This window comes from Ictalurus furcatus, chromosome 2 (assembly GCF_023375685.1).
Source record: "Ictalurus furcatus strain D&B chromosome 2, Billie_1.0, whole genome shotgun sequence".
Lineage (NCBI taxonomy): Eukaryota > Metazoa > Chordata > Actinopteri > Siluriformes > Ictaluridae > Ictalurus > Ictalurus furcatus.
In genome coordinates this window covers 5,588,265-5,610,669 of record NC_071256.1, presented here as the reverse complement: position 1 = coordinate 5,610,669, position 22,405 = coordinate 5,588,265, and the positions used below count along the sequence as shown (strand labels likewise).

Genomic DNA, 22,405 nt, shown 5'->3' with positions numbered 1-22,405 from the left:
TCTGCTATCAGCGCTGTTTAAGAGTGGGCACGCTCTAATTCGGCAAGCGGCAGTTTACAGTTCATGATAAGTTTGGTGTTTCTCGCTTTAACGCTGATACAAGGCTAAATAATTGAAGTCGGGTTGGAATCCCCTCCCGTAAATTTCTGTTTATACGTATCGTGGAGTTATTTCCCACGGTTTTGGTTGTTTCATTTTTTGAAAGCGCGCTGTCGGTAAGCAACGCACGCCGGTTGGGCTTCATTGAATTGTTTTTCATCCCCGTGATTTATTCCGTGAATTGACTTAATTATTGGCTATAGTGTGAGCGTGTTCGCTCTTAACTGCACCATATTGCACCATAGAGCATAGTTACCATGGAGGGATCATTCCCCAATATTGTTCTTGTTTAATTCTCATAATTAACTTGTTGTGGCTACACAACGCCCTTGATTGGGGTTGATTGAAACGGGTGATTGTTTTCATCCCCGTGATTTATTCCGTGAATTGACTTAATTATTGGCTATAGTGTGAGTGTGTCCGCTCTTAACTGCACCATATTGCATCGCAGTGCATGGTTATAATAGAGGGATCATTTCCCAATATTGCTATTGTTTAATTCTCATAATTGACTCGTTGTGCTTGGATAGGCTACATAACACACCCTGAAGGCGTGTGATCAAAACGGGTGATTGTTTTTCGTCCCCGTGATTTAGTTTGTGGATTTTATTAATTATTTGCAGAGATATGGCAAAGTGTATATATTTCTCTGTTCGTGCTCAATTACCACCTGACAAAGTGGTCACAAGCAGAAAACCACGTGGATAGTAATTATTGTTGGTACCCATGTTTATGACATGTATTGATTGCCTGGCCCCTCTGGAACTAGAGGATGGCCATGAGAGATGTCCCTCTTGCATGGGGGTTGACCACTTAAGAGAGGGATTGGCAGAGATGGCATGCATGAACTGCAGGTCCATGAGCTTAGCAGTTTAGCCAGGCTGGGCCAGCTAGGGTTGTGCATTCAACTGCATCCTACACTGGCCATGTCTCCCAGCTCTCATAAGTGCTGTAAGGCCAATTCGCGGGGGGCCCCTGGTAAGGGGAAACGCAGAAGGTAGACACCTTGGCTTTTGAGTTTGCAGAGATTAAGTCTCTCCTCCTTAATCTGCAACCACCTAGTGCACTGCCTTCTAGCGATCCTGCTGCAGCTGCACCGCAGTCTCCCCCCAGGGTGCTGCCTGCAATACTGCCACCAGCCTTTGAGACAAAGGAGGAGGATGCACTCTCCACTAGGGCCTCTGAGAGCCTAGTTATTGGGGGAGATTATGACGAGGAGGGGGCAGGTGAGAGCTTCCATTCATCTCATCCCAATTTGCAGGGGACGAGCCACAGTACACTGAAGGGCTCGGAGACCAGTCAGACATCAGTCAGGCCTGTGGTAAATATGGCCATGGCACGTCTAGGGTTAGATGCAGCACCTGTCCAGGTGACTCCTCAAAGCGCCTTTTTCAGGAAGACCTCTTAGTCCGCAGCTCTCTGTATCCCACCCTCAGCTCCATATATCGAGGAGCTGCAGAGGTGCTGGGCAGACCCCAGATGTTTCTCTCATCTACCAACAGACTGTAGAGCACTAGCTAATATACAGGATGCATCCGACCATGGCCTTGACCGCATGCCCAATATAGAGCCGGCTGTTGCCACCTTTATGCTATCACCTGATGAAGCACTTCAGCCCGATGCACGCTGCCCCCAGCCACAGTGCAGGTTGACAGATGACTTCATTGTGAGAAGCTATGACACAGCACCACGTATGGGACATATTGAGAATTCCATGTCACACCTTATGCTGGCTTCGGAGGTTGACCCTTATGCCAAGAGCCTGAGTGACGCCTCTTTGCAGGCATTCACCTATATGACCAGGAGTTGGGGAGGCTAATGTCTTCATTAACCCTTGCCCGATGCCAAATATGGCTTGCCCAGTGTCCACTTTTGGAACCCTGCAGGAGAGCCCTCTGCTCTCTCCCGGTTATTCCGGGTTAACTTTTCGGCCTGGCTGCACAGCAAGCCCGGGAGCGCAGCCTACAGGTTACACAGGCCAGACCGCAGTTTTCTAGTCTGCGTCGTGAACACCCCACTAGACAGAGACCCTCTAGGGCAACAACGCACAGAAAGGTTTCATCAGCCAACCCCCACCGAGCCCCCTCGCTTGGCACAGCGAGGCCAGACTTCGGGCCGTTGCCTCTCCAGAGATTATAAGGGACGAAGAGGTAGACAATGACTGTACCACTCCCGCGGTTGGGTGCTTCACCAGAAAGTAGCTCAGATGCTGGGAAGACCCCTGGGTTGTATCAACCCTGTCACAGGGTTACTACATTCAATTCAGATGTCGACCGTCGAGGTGTCAGGGAGTCAGAATGACCTTAGTCAATGACCCAAACAAGGCTCTGGCCCTATGCCGGGAGATCTGGGCTCTCCTGAAGAAGAGGGCCATAGAGCAATTAGACAGCGCTTTACAGAACAGGGGAGTCTATCCCACTTATTTTATTATCGCAAAGAAAGATACTGGATTTAAGACCTCTGAACACACACCTCAAGGTTTTCAAGTTCCACATGTTACGCACAGTGGACGTGCTGCAAGGCATCAGGCAGAACGATTGGTTTACAACCATCAGTCTGAAAGACGCATATTTTCACGCTCCAATCGTGCCCCAGCACAGGCAATTCCTCCGTTTCGCGTTCGAAGGAAGGGCTTACCAGTTTTGTGTGCTCCCATTCGAGATTTCACTGGTGGCAAGTGCCTTCACGAGGTGTGTAGCAGTGGCACTGTCTCCATTACATGTCAGGGGGATTCGAATTTTCCAGTACCTGGATGACTGGTTGATCTGCTCCCAGTCAAGGGTAGATGCCCTCAGAGAATCAACATTGCTGGTGTCCCATGTTACCAAGCTAGGGCTTACAAAAAAGAGCTCTCTGATGCCCAGTCAGTGAAGACTGTATATTGGCATCCAGTGGGACTCACTGTAGATGATGCCTATCCCCTCTCAACGGTGAGTCAACAACATCCTCCAGCTCATCAGTCACTTCAGAAGAGGCAGGGCTCTGGTCCTCAAAGCATTTCTGAGACTACTAGGTATTCTCACAGCAGCCTCATTGATGGTTCCTTTGGGCCTTCTGTCATTACGGCCTCTCCAGATCTGGCTGAACGACCTCGGCTTGCATCCCTCTCAACACAGGCACAAGCTGGTCAGAGTCACTGCCAGTTGCCTAAGGTGCCTACGCCCATGGAGGAGAAGAGCATATTTTACCCAGGGGGTTCCCTTAGGCTGGAACAGCAGCCACCCTGGCGAATGGAAGCTGCACCCCGAATTAGTGCAAGTGATCTGGCACAGATATGGCAGGGCAGAGGTGGACCTTTTCACCTCACTGTCACCAACACACTGTCCCCTTTTGGTTTTTACCGGGGGAGCCAACAAGCCCCTTGGGCCAAGATGCACTGGCCCATGCTGGCCCATGCATGGCCAAATCGACTGCTGTATGCTTTCCCTCCTCTACCGTTGATACTGCCCTCCCTAGACAGGATACTTAGGGGCAATCACAAGGTGCTACTAGTAGCTCCCAAATGGCCAGGGAGGATGTGGTTCCCAATTTTACATAGATTACTGTACAGGGAGCCTTGGTGCCCCCCTGTGAGCATCTCCTATCACAGCTGGAGGGTCGAATCTGGCACCCAAACCCATCCCGGCTGCAACTTTGGATCTGGCCTCTGAAGGGCCAGAACCATTACTAAGGCTGTGTGATCCAGCAGTTGTTCAGACCATCCACAACTCCTGTGCACCTTCCACCAATGTGTTGTATGCTAACAGATGAAAGCTCTTTTCTGAGTGGTGCCAGGCACAAAATCAGGAACCAACATGCTGTCTCATACCGGTAATCCTCAGCTTTCTCCAGTCCTGTCTTGATGGAGGCCTTGTAGCCTCGACCATCAAGGTATACATAGCTGCCAAGGTATACAACTCAGCCATGCATAATAGAGTAGATGGCGTGACGATTGGGTCCCACACCCTTGTGACCGGCTTTCTTAAAGGTGCCCAACGTCTGAGACCTCCTCGATGAAACCAAATATCCTCTTGGGACTTGCCTCTCGTATTAGCAGCACTGTGTCAGCCTCCATGTGAACCTCTAGAGAGGTCAGAATTGAGGTGACTGTCTATGAAAACAGCTTTCCTCTTAGCTATGGCATCGGCTAGACGAGTTGGTGAGTTGCACCCCTTATCAGTAAGCCGAGAGTGCCTACACTGGAGTTCTGGGAGCACGGGAGTAACCTTATGGCCGAAGCCTTCATTTCTCCCAAAGACCTTTTCTTTGTCTTCTACGCACCAGCCTCTCAGTCTGTCAGCTTTTGAGCCCCCAACTCAGGAAAATGAGCAGGGGCCGAGTGCGAGTCTGTTGTGCCCAGTGCGAGCACTAAAGTGTTGTATCCAAACGATTGCTGAATTCCGGCAGTCAGATTCACTGTTTGTCTGCCATACGGGGCATAGACAAGGTCATGCTTTATCCAAGCAGCGTCTGTCAATATGGATTGTAGAGGCTATCGCTTATGCCTATAAGGGCAGGGGCCTACGGATCCCTCCTCAGGTTCGAGGTCAATCAACCAGGAGTGTGTCTACTTCATGGGAAGCCCTACGAGGGGTCCCTCTTTCAGATATTTGTGCAGCTGCGTCATGGGCATCAACCTGCACATTTGCAAGATTTTATAGGGTAAATGTGATCTTGCACAACCTGGTGGCTACAGCCATTTTTTCCCCGGCTTCACAGCCGTTGTTAAGTGGAACATAGAACTTCCTCTTGACCTTGTTGGTATTAGTCACCCAGGTGTTGAAAGCACCACTTCTGGCAGTCAGTAGAAATTAAATAGAAAAATGGTTATGTATGTAACTGCGGTTCTATGAATTTCGGATGACCGCCAGAGCTTGGCAGTCACTCGTAAGATTTGCGAGAAGATTGCCAATAGGTGATTTCCGGGGTGAACGTGCCTTTAGTACCAGGGCAAAAGGCACACATCACCCAGGTCTCAGGTGACTTTGTTGATATACAGTATCTCACAAAAGTGAGTACACCCGTCACATTTTTGTAAATATTTGATTATATCATTTCATGTGACAACACTGAAGAAATGACACTTTGCTACAATGTAAAGTAGTGAGTGTACAGCTTGTATAACACTGTAAATTTGCTGTCCCCTCAAAATAACTCAACACACAGCCATTAATGTCTAAACTGGTGGCAACAAAAGTGAGTACACCACTAAGTGAAAATGTCCAAATTGGGCCCAAAGTGCCAATATTTTGTGTGGCCACCATTATTTTCCAGCACTGCTTTAACCCTCTTGGGCATGGAGTTCACCAGAGCTTCACAGCTTGCCACTGGAGTCCTCTTCCACTCCTCCATGACGACATCACGGAGCTGGTGGGTGTTAGAGACCTTGTGCTCCTCCACCTTCCGTTTGAGGATGCCCCACAGATGCTCGATAGGGTTTAGGTCTGGAGACATGCTGGGCCAGTCCATCACCTTCACCCTCAGCTTCTTTAGCAAGGCAGTGGTCTTTATCATGCTGGAATACTGCCCTGCGGCCAAGTCTCCGAAGCTAGGGGATCATGCTCTGCTTCAGTATGTCACAGTACATGTTGGCATTTATGGTTCCCTCAATGAACTGTAGCTCCCCAGTGCCGGCAGCACTCATGCAGCCCCAGACCATGACACTCCCACCACCATGCTTTACTGTAGGCAAGACACCCTTGTCTTTGTACTCCTCACCTGGTTGCCACCACACACGCTTGACACCATCTGAACCAAATAAGTTTATCTAGGTTCCAGTAATCCATGTCCTGAGTCTGCTTGTCTTCAGCAAACTGTTTGCGGGCTTTCTTGTGCATCATCTTTAGAAGAGTCTTCCTTCTGGGAAGACAGCCATGCAGACCAATTTGATGTAGTGTGCGGCGTATGGTCTGAGCACTGACAGGCTGACCCACCACCCCTTCAACCTCTGCAGCAATGCTGGCAGCACTTATACGTCTATTTCCCAGAGACGACCTCCGGATATGACGCTGAGCACGTGCACTCAACTTCTTTGGTCGACCATGGCGAGGCCTGTTCTAAGTGGAACCTGCCCTGTTAAACCGTTGTATGGTTTTGGCCACCATGCTGCAGCACAGTGTCAGGGTCTTGGCAATCTTCTTATAGCTTAGGCCATCTTTATGTAGAGCAACAATTCTTTTTTTCAGATCCTCAGAGAGTTCTTTGCCATGAGGTGCCATGTTGAACTTCCAGTGACCAGTATGACAGAGTGTTAGCGATGACACCAAATTTAACACACCTGCTCCCCATTCACACCTGAGACCTTGTAACACTAACAAGTCACATGACATCGGGGAGGGAAAATGGCCAATTTGGACATTTTCCCTTAGGGGTGTACTCACTTTTGTTGCCAGTGGTTTACACATTAATGGCTGTGTGTTGAGTTATTTTGAGGGGACAGCAAATTTACACTGTTACACAAGCTGTACACTCAATACTTTACATTGTAGCAAAGTGTCATTTCTTCAGTGTTGTCACATGAAAAGATATAATCAAATATTTACAAAAATGTGAGGGGTGTACTCACTTTTGTGAGATACTGTAAACACTCGACCTGCATGTACACGTCTCTGGTGGTCATCCAAAATTCATAGAACTGTGGTTACATACATAAATATCCTTTTAATAAGAGAGTGGGAGAGTTATTAACTGTTTAATGTTTAATAATTAATGGAATAATCCTAAATTGAAAGCTAGGCATAAGTATAAATAAAATGTAATTGATTGAGGTATTAACACAACATATCTGGTGTAACTTTAGTAATAATAAGGGACGTCACAAATGTTTTATTTAGCTCTGTTTATGTTTAAATAGCAGCCCTGATATCGGATAGTGCTGTTATAATTCATTATATTCTAAAAAGTCAAACAGTCCTGAAGCATATTATGAAGAAGAGTCCTGGGATAGTCTGATCTAAGTATGAGTCCAGCAGCAGTTCTTAGGTACAAATATACAAAGGTGAGATTATCCACTGAGATTATGCTACGGTTTAGCTCTAAACTGTTTTTTGGTTCTTTTTTGTTTTTGACTTTTTCTTTCATCGTTTCCATTATTTTATAGCAACGATAAGAACCTGTGCAGTAAAGCTCTGCTGAGCGGAGTCAAGGCCCTGAGCAAAGCCGATCTACAGGAGCAGGCGGAAGTCAACCCTGAGCACTTTCATCAACACTATAGCCAGACTTCTGCATATCCACAAGCGGTACCCGTTAAACAACATCAGGAAGGTGACGTGCTCCGTGTTTCATTCTTGTCTTTTTTTTAACAACACTAGTTTTGTGCAAGGCTTTCAGCTGGAGCTGCCATCTTACATTCGTCTTACTTTGTATTTTGTTGAAGCAGAGAAGCCACAAAGGTCATGCGAAGAGGTGCAGGCGAGCAGGAAGAAGGAGACTGAGCGAGAGCTGAGCGAGTGCGTGTCCGTGCTGGAGAGCAGCCTGCAGAGCGCTCTGTCCGCCATCCTGGAGGAAGAGATGAAGGCAGCGTTTGGAGAGCTGTGGCTAGAGGTGACCTTGGCTTAAACATACTGTACATACTTCACTGTTCCTCCGTATGATATGACCTCGGTTTGTTCCACCTGTTCTTTTAAATGTCTTGTTTGCACCGCATGGACAGTTTAAACGATGGAAGCTTTTTAACATTAACGAGTTACGATTTCATGTCAGTTGCATAATGCTAACTTTGTATTTTTCATTATTAACATGCTACTCTTGCTCCTAATCTGGCTGTTGTAGTTATAAATGGAGGATGTTTTTTTCATCACAAAAGACTTAATATCCTTGTGAGCCCCCGAGTTTTAAAACGCTGCTTCAGAAGGAACTGTAAAGTCAGATTTGTGAGATTGACTTACTAAGGAAGGTAATGATTAACTGCTTCAATGGAAAATGTAAGAAATAAATGATGAGTATTCCTCCTGCTGCAAATAACAACCCCTGGCTTTTAAAGCACTGTCCTTCCTGCCTGGAAAGGCTTGGATGTTAATTATCGTGCGAAATGGACTGAAATGATCTGATTATTATGTCTGAAAGTGGACGAGCTATTTGTAGTTTTCACCATAGAATTATTTTATAATCATAATCCAGCTCCTGAAATATTTACACCGTATTTACCATCGTATTTGTTTACTGGAGCTTTTTGTTCCTTCCTGCTTACAGAAGTAGTTCGATTATTATTATTATATTATAAAATTATTTAGATCAACAGCAGTTTTTCTAGCTTTATTAAAATTGCAGATTGATATCACTTAGATTTGACTTGGGGTCAAATCATCACTAATGAAATACTCTTTACTTTGCCCTACACCCCAAATCTTTTTTTTACCTGTATTAGATCTGTGCTCATACACTTTATTCTGATGTTTATATCTGTACATTTATGTTTTGTCGACTAAGACGTGTGTGTATGTGCTTCATAGATAGTCTACGTGAAGCCTCCGTGGAGTCTGGATGCGCTGCTTCAGTGTTTCCGGAAGCACTGGATCGCCGTGTTTGGAGTCATTATCAGAAGAAGTCTGATCAGTTGCGTGGAGACGCTCAGCAGTTTTGTCCGCACAGGTGTGTGTGTGTTTTTCTGTGTGTGTGTGTACATTACCGTGTCCTGGCAGTTTAAAAAAAATCTATGGTAAAATTTTGTGCTGTTTTTATAGGGGCACAAGCACTAGACTGCTCAGGAACCCTATTGCTTTTATTGTTGTTTACTGTACTTTTTCTAATTTTCCAGCTTATTATTCTTATTCATGTTTTAATTGTTATTCTACATTCCTTAGTTGTCTTCATTTTGGCTATTTCTCTTATTTTTCCAATGTGGAAAATTCCCAAAACGTGGCACATTGTTAAAACAGGTATTGGTATGGTCTCAGGCTATTCCAATTGCTTTGGATGCACAAGATTTTTTTCACATTTGGTTGCAAAGAAAAGGGGGGGCTTTTATCCAATAAAAAATAAAAATAAAACAAAAAAATGTATTAAAAAATAATCTTTTCACTCCAATTTGAAGTTTGTGCACACGTTTGTGTTTGTGTCAACACAACTTTGCAACAATGTCTTTATAAAACGTTTAAATCTGCACACTCATGCTTTTGAATTATTTAAACATTATTTAACGCTATAAAATTTTTTGGCCTATAGCTTGATTTTCTAAACAGCGTGTAAGCCTCGGATGTAATTTTATTGCTTACCTGTAGTAGAGGTCAACGATAGCGGCTTTTACTGATACCAATAACCAAGTTGGGGAGTACCTGCCAATACAGTGAGGGAAAGAAGTATTTGATCCCCTGCTGATTTTGTACGTTTGCCCACTGACAAAGAAATGATCAGTCTATAATTTTAATGGTAGGTTTATTTGAACAGTGAGAGACAGAATAACAACAAGAAAATCCAGAAAAACGCATGTCAAAAAAATTTATAAATTGATTTGCATTTTAATGAGGGGAAATAAGTATTTGACCCGCTCTCAATCAGAAAGATTTCTGGCTCCCAGGTGTCTTATACAGGTAACGAGCTGAGATTAGGAGCACACTCTTAAAGGGAGTGCTCCTAATCTCAGCTTGTTACCTGTATAAAAGACACCTGTCCACAGAAGCAATCAATCAATCAGATTCCAAACTCTCCACCATGGCCAAGACCAAAGAGCTCTCCAAGGATGTCAGGGACAAGATTGTAGACCTACACAAGTCTGGAATGGGCTACAAGACCATTGCCAAGCAGCTTGGTGAGAAGGTGACAACAGTTGGTGTGATTATTCGCAAATCGAAGAAACACAAAAGAACTGTCAATCTCCCTCGGCCTGGGGCTCCATGCAAGCTCTCACTTCATGGAGTTGCAATGATCATGAGAACAGTGAGGAATCAGCCCAGAACTACACGGGAGGATGTTGTCAATGATCTCAAGGCAGCTGGGACCATAGTCACCAAGAAAACAATTGGTAACACACTACGCCATAAAGGACTGAAATCCTGCAGCGCCCGCAAGGCCCCCCTGCTCAAGAAAGCACATGTACATGCCCGTCTGAAGTTTGCCAATGAACATCTGAATGATTCAGAGGACAACTGAGTGAAAGTGTTGTGGTCAGATGAGACCAAAATGGAGCTCTTTGGCATCAACTCAACTCGCCGTGTTTGGAGGAGGAGGAATGCTGCCTATGACCCCAAGAACACCATCCCCACCGTCAAACATGGAGGTGGAAACATTATATTTTGGGGGTGTTTTTCTGCTAAGGGGACAGGACAACTTGACTGCATCAAAGGGACGATGGACGGGGCCATGTACCGTCAAATCTTAGGTGAGAACCTCCTTCCCTCAGCCAGGGCATTGAAAATGGGTCGTGGATGGGCATTCCAGCATGACAATGACCCAATACACACGGCCAAGGCAACAAAGGAGTGGCTCAAGAAGAAGCACATTAAGGTCCTGGAGTGGCCTAGCCAGTCTCCAGACCTTAATCCCATAGAAAATCTGCGGAGGGAGCTGAAGGTTCGAAACCTTAATGACTTGGAGAAGATCTGCAAAGAGGAGTGGGACAAAATCCCTCCTGAGATGTGTGCAAACCTGGTGGCCAACTACAAGAAACGTCTGACCTCTGTGATTGCCAACAAGGGTTTTGCCACCAAGTACTAAGTCATGTTTTGCAGAGGGGTCAAATACTTATTTCCCTCATTAAAATGCAAATCAATTTATAACATTTTTGACATGCGTTTTTCTGGATTTTTTTGTTGTTATTCTGTCTCTCACTGTTCAAATAAATCTACCATTAAAATTATAGACTGATCATTTCTTTGTCAGTGGGCAAACGTACAAAATCAGCAGTGGATCAAATACTTTTTTCCCTCACTGTACCTGTTTAATCAACTGTTTTTAACATTGATATTGAATGAAAACATAAGAGTTAAAGTAAAATACTGCTGAGCTTTATCACAAAAATAAACAGCACTGTACTTTTTTAAATGAAACAAATATATAAATATAATATATATTAACTGTTAGTAAATATTAAAGTAAATAATAAACGTGCGTCCAGACTGAACCAAAAAGTAACACTCCAAATAAAAACAGAGACCTCCAAAATGAATCAAAAACCACTTCAGATAACACAACAAAATTTGTCAGCCATAGTTTTTATTTTGCCTCTAGATGCTGCTCTCGTACTGTATAATGACGGCGGACCTTCCTCAGCCGCTCATGCAACAGACGCAACCAGGAAAAACTACCAGTGTGGATTTTTACCGATATCTGATAGTTCCAGCAATCTGTTATCGGTGCCGATTAATCCGTCTACCTCTAACCTGTGGCATATCTGAGGGGGACCCCATTACTTGGTGTCATTTTTTCCCCGAATATTCTTTCAGCCTGAGTTTGGCGCTACGCAGAAATTGTCTGAATTGTATTCCCCTTTAATTGCTGTAACCAATGACTCTTTGTGTGGCAAGTCTGCAGAAGAAAAGCAGGATAAACAATTTCAGAAAGTTGAGTGCTCACTAAAAGCAGTTGTTTCCCAATTTTATCCCCAGTTCGCTCTTGACAATTCCCACCTACTTGATAACGTTCTATCATGTGAGAGCTACCAACCAGAGATGTTAAAGGCCAACACATACTTTCTCTGAGACACGTAAAGAGCCAACTGTATCTATTCAAACTTGTGTAACAAAGTATAAAGGATGTGCTGTTTGCCCTCTTCCGCATACAGTATCTCACAAAAGTGAGTACACCCCTCACATTTTTGTAAACATTTGATTATATCTTTTAATGTGACAACACTGAAGAAATGATACTTTGCTACAATGTAAAGTAGTGAGTGTACAGCTTGTGTAACAGTGTAAATTTGCTGTCCCCTCAAAATAACTCAACACACAGCCATTAATGTCTAAACCGCTGGCAACAAGTGAGTACACCCCTAAGTGAAAATGTCCAAATTGGGCCCAAAGTGTCAATATTTTGTGTGGCCACCATTATTTTTCAGCACTGCCTTAACCCTCTTGGGCATGGAGTTCACCAGAGCTTCACAGGTTGCCACTGGAGTCCTCTTCCACTCCTCCATGATGACATCACGGAGCTGGTGGATGTTAGAGACCTTGTGCTCCTCCACCTTCCGTTTGAGGATGCCCCACAGATGCTCAACAGGGTTTAGGTCTAGAGACATGCTTGGCCAGTCCATCACCTTCACCCTCAGCTTCTTTAGCAAGGCAGTTATTTTGAGGGGACAGCAAATTTACACTGTTACACAAGCTGTATACTCACTACTTTACATTGTAGCAAAGTGTCATTTCTTCAGTGTTGTCACATGAAAAGATATAATCAGATGTTTACAAAAATGTGAGGGGTGTACTTTTGTGAGATACTGTACATGACTTCACAAATGCTCACGATTGGCCAGTGTCATTATGATTGACATTATGATTGACAGAGACACAGTAATGTCATTCCTATAAATGAAGCTTAATGTCTCTAGAACATGCCAAGCATGTCTCTAGACCTAAACCCTGTTGAGCATCTGTGGGGCATCCTCAAACGGAAGGTGGAGGAGCACAAGGCCTCTAACATCCACCAGCTCCGTGATGTCATCATGGAGGAGTGGAAGAGGACTCCAGTGGCAACCTGTGAAGCTCTGGTGAACTCCATGCCCAAGAGGGTTAAGGCAGTGCTGGAAAATAATGGTGGCCACACAAAATATTGACACTTTGGGCCCAATTTGGACATTTTCACTTAGGGGTGTACTCACTTTTGTTGCCAGCGGTTTAGACATTAATGGCTGTGTGTTGAGTTATTTTGAGGGGACAGCAAATTTACACTGTTACACAAGCTGTACACTCACTACTTTACACTGTAGCAAAGTGTCATTTCTTCAGTGTTGTCACATGAAAAGATATAATCAGATGTTTACAAAAATGTGAGGGGTGTACTTTTGTGAGATACTGTACATGACTTCACAAATGCTCACGATTGGCTAGTGTCATTATGATTGACATTATGATTGACAGAGACACAGTAATGTCATTCCTATAAATGAAGCTTAATGCGCCATGAAGCTTAATGCACCATGATCCATCCTTGGTGCTTGGCCCCCATCATGATCGCTCGCATCTACAGAGAAAGGTGCTGACAGTCCTGAGTTTTTATCTGTGTAGAATTTAACTCTGAATCAAGTGATTAATATCTACTGTGTAGGTGTGTATGTGTGTGTTTATGTGGAGTTAGTGTATTAGTCCTGGTTTTGCTCATCTCTTTTGTGGTAGCATGACTGTGCATTCCTTCCTCAGTCTCCTTGGCTGGGAGCCATGTCTGAAAAAGCAAGCGAGGGAGAGAAGGAGGGAGGGAAAGTGGAGAAAGTGAAAAAGGGCATTGTGGAAGTTTGTAGAGGAGTGGAAAAGTACTAGTCTGTCTGTTTGTTGTCAAGCTCGTGTGTGTGTGTGTATATATGTGTGTGTTTGTCTATAAAGACCTTTCATTAGGGGCAGTTCTCGCAATGTCCATAGTCTCTTTGATTTTTTTCCACTCTTGCAGGTTTGTATACAACAGTGTACAAACGGTACATACGCTAATAGTGTGTAGAGACTTGCTGCATTTTAAGTAGGGGACGAGCTGAAAAAAAGAGTTATACAAGCATACCGCTTTAATCACGTTCTGTTTAATCCTTCTGATAAATGTTTCTCATTAGACGATTCAGTACCGTAAAATCCTCCTCAGCTGCAGCGTGCTGCATTTTATTTACATTGACAAATCAGTTTTTGCACTTTGTAGCCACTCGCTTTGTTCAATAGGTAGCTAAGAACCTCCTAAAGCTCGGAGCTTTAAAGCTTGTCGTTGGTCAGCTCTCAGAAGCAGACCCAGTCCTAGTCAACCCTAGCCCTGATTACAGAAGAACACACACCTACAGCTGAACGTTTACATACACCTCGGCTGAAGATAATCAATCTCGGGTTTTCGAAACACATTTCTTTTGGCAGGATCATTTTCAGGTAATATTAAAACACTCGATCAGACACAGCTTTAATTCTCAATATCAGAATTCCAGTGGGGTTTTTTCACCGAACCATGCCCTGAATAAATTTCTTTCCTTGTTGTAACATTCAGCTAGAAAGCATTTAATCATTTCCTTATTCACTATATCAAGCTTTTTAAATCCCAAATGGAAATATTTTGTACTATGTTGTCTATTTTGAATATATTACATAGATACATATATACAGTACTTAGCGTAAACGAGTACACTCCCAATGAAAATGAAGATTTTTATCTATTTCTCAGTGAACAATTAGCTGAATTTGTTAGGATAAGAAAATGATAAATTTTATTCAAACGAGGTGTTGCAAAAACAAATACACCCTTCAAAAACTTTTACCAAATCTAATATTTTGTATGGCCTCCATGATTTTTCAGAACTCCCCTGGGTGTTCTGTTGGGTTGAGGTCAGGTGACATACTTGGCCACTGAATCCCTTTCTTCCTCAGAAATGCAGCAGTGGCCTTGGATGTATGTTTTGGGTTATTATTATGTTGAAAGAGTGTCCGGCGACCCAGGGTGCGTAGCGATGGTAGCATCTTCTCTTACAGTACATCTGTGAATTCATGATGCCATCAATGAAGTGCAATTCCCCGACACCTGCAGCACTCGTACAACCCCACAGATGATGATGGGCTTGATGATTGCTTACTGAAATCTCAAGCCAGCACTTGTGTGTGTCTTGATGTGTGTAGACGTGTCAGTGGAGCAGAGCTCCGTTCTGAACGCGGTTTCCATGGCCGAGGAGCTTCTTACATCGCTGCGCTGCAGGTCTCCATACAGCGGCCATGTAGACTCGGCCCTCTCCTGCCTCAAGACCTTACAGCAGAGACTGCAGGTGAGTCCCAACACACTCGCTTATTCATAACACACAATTTTTCTAGAAAAGAAAGTCGTGAACTTTGAGGCAGTAACAGTAGCTCTGCTTTGCGTTAGGCTGCATCACACTAGTATCCTGTAGTTGATTATTTTCCTTTAACAGCACATGCCCTGTTGTGTTTTTATCTTCTTATGCTTCGTCAGGCCTAAAGTTTAAAGCATGAAGTGTTTCTCTCCAGTGATTACCACCACTCCACACTTTCTCTCACACTTCAGCCCTGCTGTGGGAGTTCACACTTACATTGTAGACATGTTTGGGACCAAACTTGTTAGCTTTGCAAATGAAGTAAAGTGTAAAGAGAAGTAACTGTGTGTGTGTGTGTGTGTGTGTGTGTGTGTGTGTGTGTGTGTGTGTGTGTGTTTTGTGTTCAGCCTCAGAAATCCCCAGTAGATGACAGAAGTGGTGACACTCTAATGGCCGATGCTGTTCAGGATGTAGCTCCGCCTTTGCATGCTTCTCATCAGGAAGTGTGGGCTTTGTTCGAGAGCATCTGGAACAATGTGTGCCAAGTCAGGTGCCACCTTTATTTTCTGAATGTGATGTCTGAAGTCTTGTTAACTCTTTCATGCATAGGGTTTCACATATCGAGATATAATATGTAAATTAACATTTAAAACTTTCACTGTATCTGTAACCGAACTTGCTCGCTCTCTCGTGCGCTCTCTCTCTACCCCCCCCCCCCCCCCCCATTTCTCCATTAGCTCGGCTGTGTTCTCAGCACTGCACTTTTCTCCAGGCTCAGCGGGTTCAGTAGAGCCACGCTCCACACCGCCTCCCCAGGATGCCCTCAGCTGCCTCCACAGGCTCAGTACTGCTCTTGAGCAGCTGCTGGAGGCCTTTCAGAGGTACTAAAACATCCTTTGACGCTTTATCGGCACACGACTCTGCCTAAACAGCCACCTAATAAGTTTGTGCATGTGTTAAGTGATTATTTTATTATAATTAAACAACGGAGATTGAGCTTGGTTAGTAAGTGGGCTGAAACTAGATATAAACTCTCTTTATAATTGCATCTATTTAAATTTTGCCTTTAAACTGTACACTAAAAAGCGGTCTTATGTTAAATCAACAACATACGTTCGAGCTCATATGTTTACAAGTTTGCTTCCAAAAGTTTACACCCCACTGGTTCTTAATGCATCATGTTGCCTTCTTGAGCACCAGTGAATGTTTGCACCTTCTGTAATAGTCGTGTACGAGTCCCTCAATTGTCCTCAGTGTGAAAAGATGAATCTGAACATCATATAGTCGCTGCTGGAAAAGTAAAGAATGTGCAGAAACTGGAGGATTTTTCTGAAGAACAGTGGGCATTTTAACTGCTCAGGACAAACAAGGGACTCATTTTTATGATTTTTATGATCCTGCTTATTTTAAAAAAAATGATTACCGTTTTGCAGATTCTGCAAGGCGTCTGTAAATTTATGAGGGCAACTGTATATTTTCCGTATACAATTCTGTATATTTATATTCAAGGATCTACTACTATATAGTTACATTTAATGTCCTGCGAAGCAAGTTACTTCCTGTTATCACTTACAGTACAGAGTTATTACTATAGAAACGATAATGTATTAGAATGAGTGCGTTAATATAAACCTATTGTTTATTTTACAGGCAGAACTACTGTCAAGAGTCATGCTTTTATAGAAAATTAATCTGCACCTTGTGGTATAAAAAGGAGTTAATAAAGCTCAGTGTACGTACAGCTGTAAAGGGATGTATTCCTCAGACTGTCATAGAAATATTATAAAAGTCAGGATGCCCAAGTCGCAGAGATCACATTTTCCCCTCATTCTGATGTTTAATGTGAACATTATCTGATCTTTATGCATTGTACTGCAGACTTACTGTATATTTGGCTGATTGGGTAATTGGATGAATGAGCAAGTGTACAGGAAAGGTGTTCCTAATAAAATGGCCAGTAAGGGGATGTACCATCATATACATTTATTCCTGAACGTTCCACTTGAGTGCTTGTTATCTGATTGCACCAAGCAGACAAAGATGGGTAAATGCAGTGCGGGCTTCCTCTCTTACAGGTTACTATCTGTGGGCAGGACTGTAGAAGATGCTCAGGCGCTGCTTACCTTTATTCAGACTAGCGAGGTAAGAATAACAGCTACAAACCATTTTATTTCCTTTGTCTAAAGGAGCAGTTTGTGATTGCTGCCTCTGATGGGTTATCCTGTGTTCATATGGAATTACATTGTGCCAAAACGAACAAAAATATACAATGAGAATGAAGAAAAACGCTTTGAATCAGAACAGTGAACTCTGTGGCAAAAATGTAACACGGTCTTCAAATAAACAGCGTTCTTTGTTAACAGTTTTCTAAGCTTCGTTTTCACTACTCATGGTTTATGGATAAGTTTGCATTCACCATTCTGGCACAAGTCTCACGTGTGGGTGGGGCTTAACAGCAATTTACTCTCATTGGCTAATGAGACTTGGATTGACAGCTCGAGTGTCCAGCTGAGGAGGAGGAGGATGATGATGTCGATTACGACAGTCCATGCCGACCCTGAGAGCTTGTATGGGACTACGCAAACCTCAAATATTAATTACGAACTAATATACTGACTAAGTAAGTAAATAATTTTGACTACAAAGTACAAACAGTATAAATATACAGAACCGCATCAAGGAAGCACTCCAAAATACACGTCACCGAAGTCTCTACTTCCAGGTCAGGGAGCTGTCCATCCAAATCTCATTAGCCAACGAGATTAAAGTGCTGTTAAGCCCCGCCCACACAAGAGGCTTGTGCCAGAATAGCAAATGAAAACTCTGGCAACGCATTCATATAACATGATTAGCGAAAACAAAGAACGCTGTTTATTTGAAGACTGTGTTACATTTTTCCACCGAGTTCATTGTTCTCAGTTTTAGAGCATTTTTCTTCTCTCTCATTGTATATTTTTGTATATTTCTGAAAAATTGCATTCAATCACAAATTTAATTCCATACGGTCACGTGAGCAAAAGAGTACCGTTCATTTTCTATGTACGTGCACAACGCGGAAGAACGATTTTCAGCATCATTTGAGATTTACTCAATTCTCTTCAAATTCAGTGTGACAGTAAAAGAGCCAAATTGGATCGAATGACTCCCTGTACCAATCCTATGGCACAGTGACTCCTTGAACCAATCCTATGGCGCATGTGGTCTGATTTTCCCCACTTTAGTTCCTACCTGCAATGAATTCCTGTTTTTACTGTTTATGTGCAAAAATAGAAGAGAAACTTGGGTTTAATCTTATCCCTATTCATGTGCAACCTCTCACTAAATGTGTATAGATAGATTACGAAGAAAAATAAAGCATGGAAGGACATTGCAGAGATTATTGGTTCTTATCAGGAAAGCATTATCTGCCCTCTTCCGCATACACAAGCTCACAGAAGCCTATGATTGGCTTGTGTCACTGTGATTGACAGAGGGAGGGAAAGTATGCCATCCCTCCCACCCAGAGAGCATGGACAAATTTGCTTCCTTGAAACTCGCTACTGTGAACGCAGGGTAACAACAAAAACCAGTTCTTTTCCGCAGCTGGTGTTGAAACTAGGCGTATCTCCTGAGTGGCCTTTTAATGAAAAAGATAAAAATGAAAGAGCTGAGTAACTTTATTCCAGCTGGGGGTACGTGTCGTATCTGAAGATTGAAAAATGTCAACAGAAATGAAGGAAATAGCCAGATCCGTTGTATAGCAACCTTTAGCAGATCTCTGAGTGCGAGAGGTCCAGAAACACTTTCATTTCAAACATTACACCCATAAATCTCAGAGTTAAATAGATTTAACTGGAAGACAGAATAACAACCTGCAGCACAAACATTAAGCTTTAATGATTCCACACAACTGAGCACGGTGTTAAGAATGAATGTCCCAGTGTAATAAGGGAATCTATTTTCAGCCTCCTCTGAAGTCTATAAATCAATATAGGTTTATAATGCACGCGCACACACACACACACACACACACCTTAAGACATTTTTCAAATCATGAATGCAGCTGCCTGTTTGCCTTTAAGTGTGTTATGCCATCAGTGAGACTTTGTGATCTAATGCATTGCTTAATTCTAGCAGTTTCATTGTTTAGGCTTTTCATAAATATTATAAAATAGGTGTTCATGGTTTATACTGATTGGATATTATGCCACTTTTGTATATAAAAGAGTATTCATTACCAGTCAAACGTTAAAAAGGATCGGGAGGTACAGGCTTTTCACTTTTCATGTGTCAGTTCATGTGTTTAGATTAGATACGATTAGATTAGATTAGATTTCATTATTGTCATTGAGCAGAGTACAAATGCAACTGTATTGTATTTGTATCACGATGTATTATATGAGCTTTTTGTTTACACAGTACACCACTAATGGGGGAAAATGTACTCAGAAGTCGCTGTGGTTAGTTCTGTTGAGAAAATAGGATTAATATCGAAACAGTCAGTTACACAGTGCTGGCGAGTTCGTAACCCTGACGAGGAGCGTGCGCTTTAATGGTGTGTATGTTGGGTGGAAAAAAAAAACAAACAAACAAAAAAAAAACCTGCTCTGTGTTTCAGATCGCTTCCATGGAACCACACTTCACTGCCAAGGACCTGTTTGAGTGCCTCTCTCACCAGGAGTACAGGTTAGTTATGTGAGCACACACAAACACCCCATTTTTTTTTCTTTTTTGCACCGTTGGACACTGTCCAGTTTCAGTGAAAGGCACATCAATGCCCTGTCCAAACCTCAGTTCCTCTAAGTGCTGATGCAAATGCACATATTTCGTAGGCATGTGGGCATTGAATGAGTCAGCGGAGTTCTTCAACTTTCCTGTCTGTAATTTCCCATAAACTATAGAATGATCTGAATTCCTGGAAGGCCATGTAACGTTTCAGTTTGTTCAGATGATCAGGATTATTAAGGGTTTGTTGTAAATACAATACTTATCAGCATTAAGTTCCAGGTTACACATTTTACAGTAATGAGTATGTTGGGTTTCGTTCATGATGTTATAAACATCGGTGGTGTTTTACATCCCGATTGCTCTTCTCCTGGAATTTTGGAATTTTAAATCTAGCAAGCTCATGTTACCTTTAGGTAATCAATTAGCTTGTATATTGAGGTCAGCCATATTGCTGTAGACACCTAGCAAATGTTCTACTTTCATATATATACTGTATATATGTATGAAAGCTTCTTTACACAGTGCAGCTATTTTTCCCTATCATTTATAGGTTATCTATTCTATATAAAATCTATCTATATATAACCTAATCTATAATCTGTTGTTGATCAGTAGATAGATAGAATTTTTTTTTTTTTTTTTTTGCTTTTGTGTTTTTGTACTTTTTTAAAACTACTTTTCATAACTTTTAGGATTTTTAAAATTACTTTTATAAAACTATGTAACAGACAGGACAGGTATTTTTTTACAAAAAAAAAAGTCGCTAAAGGGGTCTGAAAGGTCGCTAAGTTGGCAACACTGGTCTGCACTGACAGCTAGATATAAGGCAGGATAAGCTCCGCCTCTACACAGCAAAAAAGAAAATACAGAGGGAGAGGGAACATGGGGTTTTTCATTTATGCACATTCTATTTGAAAAGCAATAAAATACACAGAGAACCCAAATGATGCCCTGTCTGTGTTTTTTTTTTTTTTTTTCCTTGCGCTCCCCTTCCGATCTTCAGGTGCACCCCCCCTGGTTGAGAACCAGTGATTTATAGGACTTCTTTGTGAAATGTATTCAAAACATCGACTCTCGTAATTATCATTATCATAAGCACGAAATTTAAAGAGAGTTTGAACAATTCTAATGTCCTGTTCAGATATGTAGCCTAATCCCGAACCAGGCATTATCGTTTCAGAGCTGTCAATAACATCGTTAACAGTAACATATTGCTTGTATTTTCTCATTTGTAAGTCGCTTTGGATAAATTCTCTCTGCTGCCACAATTCAACAAACCACTCTTCTTTCAAATCCCATTATTTGTTTGCGTTTCGCACATCGTACTTTTCACTACTGTATTTAGAGCTGTATTTGTATCATCCTAAGCCATCCTGCTATTTGTGGATTTTAGAAGAGTGTCGTAGCTTTAGATGAGTTACAATAAAGTTACAGGTTGCAGGTTCGACTTCCACAATATTGTTACATTTATTTTTGTGTGTGTGTGTGTGTGTGTCTGCAGGGAGAAGCTCTGTATAGGAGGAGCGCAGCTGATGGAACTGAGAGAGAACCTGCACCGCTGTGCAGCCACTGTGTGTGGTACGACTACCTACCATCAGCAAATGGCTTCCCACTGACAACAACGTAATCACGTCACAGTTGATCTGGCCCAGCCAGGTACTTATTATTCAGCTGGCTAATACTGAATAATAATTCAATATTTACATGCGAGATGTGAACCAAAACCTCATGATCTGATGGCATACTTCTGGTTATGTTCGTTTGGGTACTTGAGGACCAGATCTTAGCATTTATTAGGTGTAGAGATCAGATTTAATGCTGTTAGTTGTGTATGAGCTAGTAAATTGCAGAAAAATTGGTTTCTCATTTTAGATATTGTTTGGGGTTTTTTCCTCCCAAGTATATGACCATTCTGCTGTGAATGCAGGATGTTTTTTGGTTGTTTTAAATGTTTGTCAATAGGCTCAGGAACCTACCTCAGAATAAATAAGGTGCTGAATACAGCCATGTCTAGAGCCTAAAAACCTTAAACTTAGCCAATAATAATTAATTATTCAAATCTACTGGGGAACATTCATTCATTCTTTTATGTTGCCTGGTGAGCGTTTATTTTATTTTTTATTGTTAGCATTTTGGGGGTACAGTATACCTTTACACAACTTTAAAATCAAATGTCATTCATCTGCATTTGAACAAAGTTAAATCTGATTTCTGCTCTTCTTTAAGTTTCTGAACGATCATCAGACATGAGCACGCTACAAAGTTACACACGTGTGCATAAAATACTGCATGAAATGTAAATTGAGATGTATAAAGAGTTGTGCAATCTTTTTGGTTTTGCACTGTTATACCCCTTTTGTATTGTTGAGAACGGGTTATTTTTTATGACAAATGCATTTTATATTGATTTAAAAAACGCTGTCAGTAAATATATATTTATTCCTGAGTCATTTGTGTCATGTCATGTCACGTTCTTGGCGTTTCCGTACCCCTTCCGTTTGAGGAAGTTATTATTGCCGGTCATTGGCGACTCAGACACCACACTGCCAGCTCTAAAAGGATCAGGACGGGAAGCGGAAGACGACACCGACTCTCGTTAACACGGCTAAGATCTCTGAAGCAACTGCAAGTTGAGGTCATGACAGGATTTGGCTTTGTGTGTTTTGTTGTAGGCAGATCGCACTCAGAGGAAGAGTCAGGCAATGAAAGAACTTGAACTGTAAAGTTTGGAATGTAAATAACGTGAGT

The 22,405-nt window shown here is 42.4% G+C and overlaps 1 protein-coding gene across 6 annotated transcripts in view; it reads left to right on the top strand.

The window, feature by feature from the left end:
- LOC128620248 (transcriptional protein SWT1-like) overlaps window positions 1–22,097 on the top strand; it is a 31,849-nt gene extending 9,752 nt beyond the window's left edge. For 4 of the 6 annotated variants that reach the window (XM_053645106.1, XM_053645099.1, XM_053645071.1 and 1 more), the window contains 9 exons: window positions 7,178–7,341; window positions 7,454–7,620; window positions 8,529–8,667; window positions 14,802–14,944; window positions 15,358–15,500; window positions 15,688–15,831; window positions 17,026–17,092; window positions 19,548–19,615; window positions 21,159–22,097. In XM_053645106.1, the coding sequence (XP_053501081.1) occupies window positions 7,178–7,341; window positions 7,454–7,620; window positions 8,529–8,667; window positions 14,802–14,944; window positions 15,358–15,500; window positions 15,688–15,831; window positions 17,026–17,092; window positions 19,548–19,615; window positions 21,159–21,273 (1,150 nt within the window). In that variant the 3' untranslated portion in view covers window positions 21,274–22,097. Of the gene's footprint in view, window positions 1–7,177; window positions 7,342–7,453; window positions 7,621–8,528; window positions 8,668–14,801; window positions 14,945–15,357; window positions 15,501–15,687; window positions 15,832–17,025; window positions 17,093–19,547; window positions 19,616–21,158 lie in introns of those variants that run through there. The other 2 variants (XM_053645079.1, XM_053645117.1) reach the window with 2 other exon arrangements.
- The last annotated feature ends 308 nt before the right edge of the window (window positions 22,098–22,405 follow it).